Source organism: Etheostoma cragini, chromosome 9, assembly GCF_013103735.1.
Source record: "Etheostoma cragini isolate CJK2018 chromosome 9, CSU_Ecrag_1.0, whole genome shotgun sequence".
NCBI lineage: Eukaryota > Metazoa > Chordata > Actinopteri > Perciformes > Percidae > Etheostoma > Etheostoma cragini.
In genome coordinates, this window is record NC_048415.1 from 17,103,787 (window position 1) to 17,114,780 (window position 10,994).

General features: G+C 40.0%; 1 protein-coding gene across 4 annotated transcripts; it reads right to left on the bottom strand.

The window, feature by feature from the left end:
- Nucleotides 1-2,746: 2,746 nt before the first annotated feature.
- On the bottom strand, nt 2,747-8,883 carry LOC117950392 (LIM/homeobox protein Lhx8). Of its 4 annotated transcripts, none has more exons than XM_034881417.1 (9): nt 8,680-8,883; nt 7,923-8,000; nt 7,021-7,146; nt 6,705-6,826; nt 5,919-6,136; nt 5,276-5,379; nt 4,556-4,651; nt 3,505-3,694; nt 2,747-2,912 (listed from the first exon to the last, which is right to left on the bottom strand). In XM_034881417.1, the coding sequence occupies exons 1-9, from the start codon at nt 8,752-8,754 to the stop codon at nt 2,836-2,838; spliced, it is 1,086 nt and encodes a 361-aa protein (XP_034737308.1). In that variant the 5' UTR covers nt 8,755-8,883; the 3' UTR covers nt 2,747-2,835. The 4 variants fall into 4 exon arrangements, with proteins under 4 accessions (XP_034737308.1, XP_034737307.1, XP_034737309.1 ...); XM_034881416.1 differs by having other exon boundaries at nt 5,919-6,139; nt 8,680-8,882; XM_034881418.1 differs by lacking the exon at nt 7,923-8,000 and having other exon boundaries at nt 5,919-6,139; nt 8,680-8,882.
- Nucleotides 8,884-10,994: the final 2,111 nt, after the last annotated feature.

The window sequence follows — 10,994 nt, forward strand, 5'->3', positions numbered from 1 at the left end:
ATATATATATATGTGTGTTTACTTATTACAGCCAGGGTCGTACTCCACAGTAAGTTCCTATTGGAACGATTGATTTCTTTCTTTTTGATTGTGGTAGACATCAGCTGTTTTTGCTCCTAATCTGTTGTAGTTGCCAGTTCTTACCACTTGGTGGCGCCAGTCATCAGTAGACGTCTCATGTCGACTGCTGTGGAGGTGTGAATGCACTGCTTATTGAACTAGTTTTTCCATGAAATGGTCAAACTTGATCTCATCTGTGTATTGTGTTATCACAATATTTTTTTAACCTCACGTTGTCTCACATTGAGAAACGTTATTGCCACTCATCGTCTACTGTTTTCATATTTAAGTCCTGAGGACTTAATGACACTGCAGTTCAAAGTGCTTCACTCTTTTAAGTGCCTTTTTTATAGAATTGCTACATTGAATGTCTAGTTGTGCTACCATTGGTTACTTGAAGTTTAGTTTTACATAGTTTATTTGAAGAAGCTTCTCTGAATATAAAAAAAGAAAAGAATCTTGTTATAGCGACAGTCAGCAGCCAGTGACAGGTTTCCAGAAGTCAGGGGGAGAAGTGGAAGGATGTGTTTGGTGGTTTGGAACCATGTCACATAACAATAAAGTTGCAAGCTGCTGCAGCCTGTGTGTGTCCAACCAACAAAGAATGCAAAACATGAAAGTGTTACACATGTGCTTATCGTGCTCTTAAAGTCATAGTCCTCCCCCAAAGTATCTTATCAGTATTAACAAGTCACCTTCTTTTTAAAGGAGGTTTTAATGGCTGTAAAAAAGTGTCTTACATTACATAGACTAGTGACTGTGGTCATCATGATGTGATGTGAATTACAACACTAGTAAATGCTTCCCCCACACCTAAATATGGCTTAATATGAGGCTTGTGTTTGTCACATGTACTTTACTGAAAGCAATGTCTGACAAACACATATACAACTAACTGCACAAGCTACAAGCGCAGTGTATTTAGCCGTTCCCACAAAACGAGTGTTTCAGACAGACTGGACATCGGATGGAGAGCAGAGAAGTTTGTCTAAGCTGCTGAAGAGCTTTAAGAATTTTTTATGATCATTTTTAGATTTATTCCATAGTATAACGACTACACTCCTGCAAAGGATAAAGATTCATGATCTGGGTAGAGTATCACCTTAATTCTGAAGATTATTGAAAAAAACAGCAGAGCAACATTTCTTACTTCTTTCTAAAGTGTATCTCTGGCATCAGACAAAGCGTTCATGTCGAGGTCAGTTTGCCTGACTGTTTGTATTACTGGTGAGCCAGTAATGTGGATTAATTTTTGATTAGTTGGTGCAATCCTGAGATATATACATCTTTGTCTTGTCTGGAAGGATTTCTCTGCAAAGTGAGGTGTGGTTTGGGTGTGACCAGGTTGTTGGTAAAGTGACTGATAAAGAAATGAGTGACACAGCTGTTGACAGGGATCACACACTGGGGCCATGTGTTTCACAGACACCAAACTTCTGATGAAGTTCTCTTTTTTTCCTAAATGGATCTATGCACAACTTGGGATGATGCTCATCTTTAGAAATCTTTGAGATGTGACTCATGCTTGTGAATCTTTGTACCGTGTTTCTCAAACCTGAGAGCCTGCCCTCATGGTGCCTCAGTGACAGCACCGCCATGCTCACACACCTTCTGCCGCCGTTTGAGCCGAACACGCTGGGACACGTACAACATAACCGTTCAGTAAAAGCAAAACAACTCTGCTTGTGTATCTGAAAGGAGAGAAATTATGCATGTAGGGCTCAGTGTGGCATATCACGCGTGTAGCATGAAGGACAACTAGTCTCCCAGTTGAATTGTTATTTTATGTTCATACAGCTCAGTTTCATACCCATAATGGTGAATGCCTAAGATCTGATAAGTGGAGTAAAAACTGTGTTTTTTATGCCTCCCCCTTCCCTGGCATGTCTGTAAATTAGATTCTTTTGGTCAACCACAGTCAACAAGTAGACACAAGTAAAACTGTTCTCCTTGTTAGAATGTGCGTGCGTCTCTTACCACAAACTCTGAAGATGCAGTGCTCAAACCTGTCGATACTCCAAACTGTTTTTATTTATTGTGGCTCATTTGTGCAGAAAGCTGACAGTTGAAATGCTTCATATATTTATTTACACAGTAAAGATTGCATGTGAGTTTTTAACAGAATATACTGCCTTTAAATATAGATGTTTTTGTACTTCTGTTTTCATCAATAAATATTTTTTTTCTACTATGCATGTACTTTATATCTCATTTCTAAACATGCACATTGGGGTCCTAACAATGCAGCATGTCAGCTGTCACTGGATCTGACCAGCTATCTGTTCATTCATTCATTCCGGGTTTGTGAAATTAGACATTTATTTTCAAAACAGACTTCACATACAATAAATAAATAAAATTGCAATATACAAACACTGCTATACAAACAATTTCAAGTTCACCTTCATAATGGGTTGACATGGGGGGGGGGGGGGGCTTTCACTTAGAGGAGCACGGTCAAACTGTGTCACCAACTACACAAACAAATATAAATCTATAATGTCGTGTCACAATCCAATGAGGTACAACAAAGCCTTTCCAATTCCGCATTATACAGTACAACTTATAGTCATCCGTTGTATGCTCTTCTGTAAATTTAGTGTTTTCAAAGAATGTCAACATTTAATCAATTCTACTGACAGTTGAAGTAAAGGAAATGTTTTATGGTTTGTTAAATTATCGTTACCATGGAGATCTGCATACTGCTGCTGCTAATGACGACCGCTCGTGTGCATGCGTGCATGTGTGTGAGTGTGTGTGTGTTTGGGGGGGCGCTCAGGCATGAGACACAGGCAGGGAGGTCATGGTGTGGGCTGGCAGCAGCGGTTGAAACATGGATGGAGGGGAGTGGACTGCGGGCACACAAAGAGAAAGCACTTAAGTCATTAGAGCTAGCGGACATTTCATGAGCATAGTTTGTGGATAACCACATCATTTTAAATAGGCATCATTCCAATTAGGTTTAGGTTAATTAATCAAACAGAAAAAAGATATCTTTGGATACATTATATTCTGAACTTTATATAGCAACCTCAAAAATCTGGATTTTTTTGTTTTTGTTTTACCTTTTGAAAACTCTTTAAATCCATTTCACTGTTCATCTTCTAACCTGATATTTTTGAAAATCATATTTGCTCTACTTTACCTTTTTGGAAGGTGTTTTTTTACATGACTTAAATATAACTGCAAATTAACATATTCAGAGCCAATCACTAACACAAATAAAGAAGGAGAGAATGGGGCAACAACCTAGATATAACATATACTGTTGGGGGCAACCTTTCTTAGTGCCTCTTGTTAGTCAAAAATACTCAGGTTGAAGTTCCATTTAAAGAAACCAGAACATTGAAATATTTCAAATGTTAAAATAGGAATATGACACATTTTTCATAGTAAGCAGCGAACCACTGTAAACAGTGTCATTGTGAAAAGGCTGGTGCTCACTGTCTATGAAGGAGTGTAGTGCAGAGAGCATTGATCCCTCTGGGCCTCCGTAAGCTGTGTACTGCAGCTCCTCGGGGGTCGGGGTGGGCTGCGAGAGGCGGCTGGACTGCAGGGAGGTCAGGGGGGTGCTGGACGTGTGGTTGGGGCTCACGTGCTTCTTGTGGCGTGCTCTGCAGTTCTGGAACCACACCTGTTGAGTAACAGGACAAACGCCTTTTGTCGGGATGCATTTCATGGTAACAAGCCATAAACGAAGCCCAAAACACAAAGATGATTACGTTGGGTAATTATGTCAGCATTTATCTCTCTGCCAAGGAGTCTCTGTTGCCCCTGGTAAAACCAGTGTCACTATCAAAACGTTGTTAGCAGTGGAAACCCGGTCGAAGGCTCAACCAGTAATTGACTGCTGTGTGTGACTGGAAAATCAGCTGATTCTATCCTGTAGAATAGAAGAAGAAAAAAGATGTGTTCTGGTTCTCAAATGCAGCTTTTACCAGTGCTGGAAAGTAACTGAGGACAATTGCTCAATTACTGTATACTTAAGTACACATTTCAGCTGGTTTTAGATTACTTGAGTTTCTATTTTATGCTGCATTTACTACTACATTCCAGAGGAAAACGTAGTACTTTAGACTCACTTGTCAACAATTACTAGATACTTTGGCGATCCATATTTTGCATACATTTAAAATCCTCTTGCAAAATAGCTTTGGATTTAACTGTAAGTCAGAATATAAAATATAGCTTGACCTCAACCTCCCCACTACAACACGCCATTAAAATGCACAATCTAATCATGAACAAATAATATATGATGTGCAAAAAATAAGTTGACTATTTGCGTTTCTTTTCTTTATTCTGCTGCTCAGTATAATTTTAACACAAACGGGTATTATTTCAAACAGATAAAAGCTCATTTGATGGTAGAATTGATGTGTTTCTTTTGGTTTTGTACATGGTTTATAAGCAGATAGTAAAGTTTGAACTTTTGCTTCTCTGTTAGTAGTAGGATTATTCGGTATATTCCATCATTCATATTCTCCTCTCTGACCTGTATGACTCTCCGACTGAGGCCCGTCTGCTCCGCCAGTTTCTGCAGTGTTTGGGCATCTGGATTGTTGTCCTGAGCAAACTGAGCCTGCATCACCTGCATGTCCCGAGGTAAAAGACAGTCCGTTAAATAACACACAGGCCTACTTTGTTGTTGTGTGAAGAAATGCACGTTTGACTGCTGTGTGGAGATTTGACCAGCATTTGGTTTTGTAAACATGTTTGTGGAAAAAACACTATTATTATGTCATCTTTCCATTTAGTGCATGTATACTGCGCATGTGTGTGTAATTCAGGCCTGTGTGCAATAACAGAGTGTAAATTGTAACTTCCCTTTGCGGGCCTAATAAAGTATATACATTATTACATTATTCTTATTATAAGTGAGCTCAAACTGTACAAAGTCAATTTAAAAACAAGCATCCTTGTTTCTGGCATAGTACTTGCATCCCATTTGTGTTTTTTAGTTTTTTTAATAAATGCTTTACTACATTGGAGTTTATTTAAATGGACACCTGATTTTACTTTAACGGTGTATGCTACACCTTTATTACACACATTTGTAAATTCAAATATAATTTTAAAGGATGAGGCCAATGTTTTTGGCTCAGTTATTTTAGGTCAAAAATAGAAGAATTCAGTGTTTTCCCCAGCAGAATTGCATTGTGTACGTGTGTGTGTTGATCTGTCTGCCGTCTGTTATATGAGGATGGAGGTGAACCTGCAGCTGGTCGGTGGTGAAGCTGGTCCGTGCTCTCTTGGAGGGTTTTGGCTGGTTAATCTCCTGTTCAGTGGGCACAGCCCCGTCCATGTTAACACTGTTTCCTGCAAGAAAGCTCTCATGTTAAAAGATCTGGAAATGTGTAATACAGAAAATCTATATTACTTCGATATGCAGCATTTTAAAATCAAAACTACAAAATGCAGTAAACCAAGCCATTAAATACTGGGGACAAGCTCACTTTGATATAGACTAGATAACTATTCTCGGGACATGATAGTCTGCAAATGATTGTTTTTTAAGTAGATTTTAGGCCTTTTAGTAATTTCCAATATGACCTGATGATTTCATATTATTCTCTCAGTAGCTTGAAGTGAAAGGAATGACTGATTTTGAGTTTTGTCTAAGTGTTTATTTTTAGATTATTATTATTATTATCATTATTATTATAATTATTATTGTTGTTGTTGTTGTTATTGTTGGCAATAAGGGAAATAGTGTTTTTATGTCAAAATGTAACATATCTGTAGATAAGTCCTGGAAGTAGCCTACTTTAAGTAACTGTCCTCTGTCTACTCTAGAAAGTGCTGAAGTAATTAAAATAAGAATAATAAAATACAAGAGCATGGGCCGAGTCTTTCACCTTTCTCCGCGGCCCGCTTGAGGTTGTCCAGCATGCAGTCGTAGTGGACCCGGCAGAGCACCTTCTCCTCCACCAGGGCGAACTCCTCCCCGGTGGACAGCTGTCTCTTGCAGGAGAAGCACGCGAAGCAGGCCAGGTGGTAGACGTTGCCCTTGGCCCGGCGGACCCAGTCCGTGGAGTGGATGTTCCGGCCGCAGCACGCGCACCAGGTGCCGTATCTTCTGCAGGTGAACGTCACGGGGAGCAAATTAGACACCCGCGTGCAGGAGCTGCCCGAGGGCATTAGGCTAACAGCAACGAACACGTGTTGATTTTCGGCCTTTTACTGACTGATGCCATTTTTTCTTTAGGCCAAGAAGGAAATAGGCTGATTTAGTGTTTACCCCCCGAATTAGCCTAGAATGTATGCCGGGACCCCTGCAGGAAACCTCCGCTACAGCTACACAGATAAAGTAGGCCCTGGTATAGTCACACAATAGTTTACCCACTGATAATAACACTTAAAATCTTCGTCTATATTTGTCTATCTTTTATATGTGATATAAAGTTTTAGTTTGGAATTAGTAGCGAAATGTAGGCTAAATAATTAGAAATGTGAAATGTAAGAGATAAATAGGCTATCCTGCCAAAGCAAGGTGACATGTCGAGTCCTGTGAGAATTTTCACTATCATCATTTTTTTCAATATTCCTCAATTTGCACTATGAAATAAGTGGCCTAATTATGAAGAGGTCCAACCGATAATTTCGTTTCGGTAGCTAGCACTAACAAAAATCGCTGCACATACCTAAAGTAATCCAGTTTACAGAAAACTTCTTTTTCTTTGATGTAACAGCTCGTGTGGCTGCCAAGTGAAGTCTGGCACACGCTGCAGGAGAGACAGCGCACATGCCAGCACAAGTCGTTGACCTAAAGCAGAGATGGGAGAAATTAGCAGAAGTCAATCAGGTCCTCGTGAATACCAGCGCGAGCCTCCAAAAGCCACAGAAATCCAAACGCCATCGAAGAAAAATGACCCATCATCCAAAATTGAATAAAAACAGTCCTCGGAAGAAAATATAAATGTTGCACACACACACACACACAAAAAAAAAAGTTGTTACCTTTAATAAATATTTATCCACAATTTCCTCTTCGCAGCTCGCACACACAGCTGTGCCTAGGAGAGGCGCGGAGGCCATCGCCTGCAGCGACGACGCGTCTTCATCCAAAACTTCCACCGACGCGCCCTGAAGGGATCGGACCTGCGGTTAGAGAGGGAAGGACGCACTGCACAGGGGCCAGCCTACAGCTCAGCACGGGCCACAGCTCGCCTTCACTCTCACCAAACTCCTAATCAGCTGTCAACATTTCAAATTAAAACACTATTCCCTGCACATTTTTGACAATAATGTCTCTTAAACCACGTCAGAATAAGCTCAGCTGACAGAATAAGTTGTCAAACAGAATGCCAGTTTTCTAGAGGCTATTCGTCACATTCGTGTTGTCCTGTCACTGGCCAACCCTCGTGTTGTCCTCCCGGGTCAAAAACGGACATCAATTTGACATTTTTGTCCCTTTTTCAAACTTTTTATTTTTTTTAGTTTTTACTCACACCACCTCGCTACCACTAGTTTTACAATACTTTTTGGAATTCATGATCAATAACCCTTATTTATATAGAATTATCCCTAATATTTGAGTATAAAAAAATTGAAATTATGGATTATTTTGACCAAAAGTTAAAATCAGAGAAACGTAGCCTACAGGTAAATTTAATCTGGAATGAAAGTGATCAATTGTATCTGAAAAGAGCGTTGTAAGGAATCCAATCCATTGTTTTGTGGTAATTTGGTTAAAAAGTAGGCTAACCCATATTTCAGATATAGACATTTTTTAAAGGGGTCAAATTTGACCCGAGGACAACAGGAGGGTTGAAAACGTGGGAAAAATGGCCTCTCGTTCATTCACAACATGTTTTGGAGAATAAAAAAAAGTTGAAGCTACAACAATGAATAATTCCTACCATAATGTCTCTCCTGTCCTCAGTGCATGTGCCTAGCAGCTCTTCGTCTCCTTTGCAATCTTCACACATGACGAGAAGCTACGGCGGGAAGAGGATGGAGGTCTGTCAGACTGGCGCAGCTGCCTTAAATGCCCCCTGCTCCTTCCCATAAATATCATGCGTTTCACTTTTCACCATGACAACGCCGGCGATTACCAAAATGACATTTTAAAAGAGAGGGATAGACATTACGTACATAAACAGACAACACTTGAGCTAATACCCATCCTATGTGCATTATGTTCTTGAGATCTGCATTGGGGATTCAGCAACTGCTCGCTGGCGTGCTTGCGCGCGCGCGCGCGCGCGACACCCCCGACCCACCAATTCCACGTGTCAATCAAAAACAAAACAACACAAAACAGCGCGAGGTCTCGGGGAAAAGAGGCTTGATTTTTTTAATAACGGCAATTAAAAGGCTAAGTTCGCCACAAACGTCTACCCGGGGCAACCAAAAGGTGAAGAGGTCTCATTAACTACTTGAGTCTTTAATTGCAGAATTCAGGGAGGGGTAATTTGCATCGACATTTCTTCAAATTGTGAAAATACTGTGCTGTCAGCGTGTGGAAGGCCGGCTTTAATGACAGACGGAAGCCCACTTTGATTTAATTGGCAAAGCAATTTCGCCTAATATTTAATTTCCGATACGGTCTACACACACCGAGTCACACCTCAACCTGCCGAGGACACACACACAGTCTACACGCCTGGTACTCACCTCATCGTTGGACGATCCGTTCTCACTCTCGTTCACAACGCAGCACTCTACTTTTACTTCACTTTTCCAGCGCATGTCTGTCCAGGAGTGTGAAGCTTCCCACTTCCAAAGTAAAAGTGCTGTTATTCTTTCTTTCTCCTCCAGGATCCCTGTGTGTGTGTGTGTGTGTGTGTGTCGCTCTGCCCTGAGCTGTTTCAGAGGGCGGGTCATAATTCATATTTCCCTGTCCTCTGTGGCCGCGCCTCCCTTTGGAATTACACTTATTGGGAGGCTTTATGGGAGTTTAGAGGGGGGTGGGGGGGGTCTAGTAGATATTTTCATATCTGTTTTTATTTATAATTTTAATTTACCTGAAATACCACACAGGCAACATAATGCATTTTAATGGTAATAACCACAGGTGAAAGTAACATTACTTGCGTATTTGAATTAAAGGATTTACTTTATATCTTTACTCTACTACATCTACTTGTACATTTTACTGCACTATTTATCTTACCGCTTTTAGTCACTGGTTACTTTTCATATAGGCTACATACAAAACTGCCTTTTTAGAAATGAAACTACACACATCAGTATAAATACTTCAGATTAGCTCAACCACAACCTGACCATGATGATCCAGAAATGTTATGAGTTTAGGTAATAATATAAAACTCTGAAAGGGGCCTTTTGATTGCATTTAATAATTTCCCTGAGGTGATCAATAAAGTATTCTGATTCTGGTAATTCTTCTGTAAATATGTAAACCTTCAATGCAGGACTTTTACTTGGAATTAAGTTGTATCAAAATACTTCTTCCACCCCTGGTAATTATCCCTTGTACATGATAATACCTGATGATACCTGTTTAGTGAAAGCTGTCAACACAGTCTGCCAGTTTGCTCCCACAGTGTCCCTGACTTCACTCAGTTGAGCTTTAAGTATCTGACCTCGAGAATACTACAACTGTGTACATTTCATTTCCAGTTTGAGAGCATGGCCAGGTTAACCTGTCAGGGCAGTGCTTCCTAATCTCAACGTCCTTTGCACGAAGCAATGTCTGCTTGCAGACCCTCATCTTTTACCCTTGTGTAATATGAATAAATTAAAAAGGTCCAAATACAGATAATTCCATAATCCTGGAGAGAGAAAGACAAATATTATAGTCAAATTGGGGGAAAAATGCACATAATTTGATGTTGCAGAACATTTTTTTTTGCGTTCTTATAAAATCTCCAAGCCTGGCGAAGGAAAGCGTTACCCTTCAGTACTTTTTCCTTTTTTTTTTTTTTTTTATTACATATTTGTAAGGTATGAAGAAAAGGGGGAAACATCTTGGCTGATTTTGCAATTATTTTCATTTAACACATGCAGCAGTGTGGTCTGTGGAAACCCAAACAATGAGGGAGTAAAGTCAAAGTCAACTAAATACAAGGGTTAAGTGTACTTCAGTATATGAACCACCACTGCTCTTTGCCCTCTTGTGAGTTTGCATCCTATACATAAAAAATGGCCGACTACCTGCTTTTAAGCTTAACTCTCACCAAAATGCAACCTAGTGTCTTTTTGTGAATATACCCAAGTCAAACTTTCGTTTAAAAGGATATTTAGGACGGAAAGTGTCATTTTTAACATTTACCATATTCTAACTTTTTCAGTCAAATGACCTTTTGAATGGGAGTGCTAGGGGCACTTTTACGCTAGCCTCAGAATATTTTGAAGGACTAAGAAGGCTCGACGGAACATGAAACTTTGCTCAAAGTATCACTGGGGGCTCTACACATGAACTCCAGCGTTGAGAACATTGTTTGTGTACACAGAGTTTACTAAAAAGAACGGTTTTGAGCAACTCACTTTAGCCGTTGTTGTTTACGCAATCCAACATTTTCCCCAGTCAAAAATGGGTGATCTCCAAATCCAAAATGTCCTTCTTATTCCTCCTTTTTCAACCACAAGGTCAATATTGTTTTTTACTAACAACAAAACAACGAATTATCCGTGCATTTACATATGGAACTGAGTTTTAGGAGCTTTCCATCTTTCCTTTCCTCTCCTCCCTCGACTGTTTTTGAGTGGACGGCGATCCGAAGAACAACAGCTACATGAAGTTGCTCAAAACCGTTCTTTTTAGTAAACTCTGTGCACATAAACAATGCTGAGCTCATGTGGAGAGCCCCTGGTGATACTTCAAGCTAAGTTTAATGTTGTGTCGAGCCTTCTTAGTGTTTTAAAAACTATTTTGAGGCTAGCGTAAAAGTGCCTCCTACGACTCCCATTCAAAAGGCCATTTGACCAAATAACAAGAATACAGTAAATGTTAAAAGTGACACTTC

Coding starts and splice junctions, on each gene's coding strand:
- LOC117950392 (XM_034881416.1), bottom strand. CDS start 8,754: ATGCGCTGGAAAAGTGAAGTAAAAGTAGAGTGCTGCGTTGTGAACGAG. Junction 4,652..5,275: donor TCACCACCGACCAGCTGCAG/GTTCACCTCCAT, acceptor CGGGACATGCAG/GTGATGCAGGCTCAGTTTGC. Junction 2,913..3,504: donor ACTACACTCCTTCATAGACA/GTGAGCACCAGC, acceptor GTGTGCCCGCAG/TCCACTCCCCTCCATCCATG.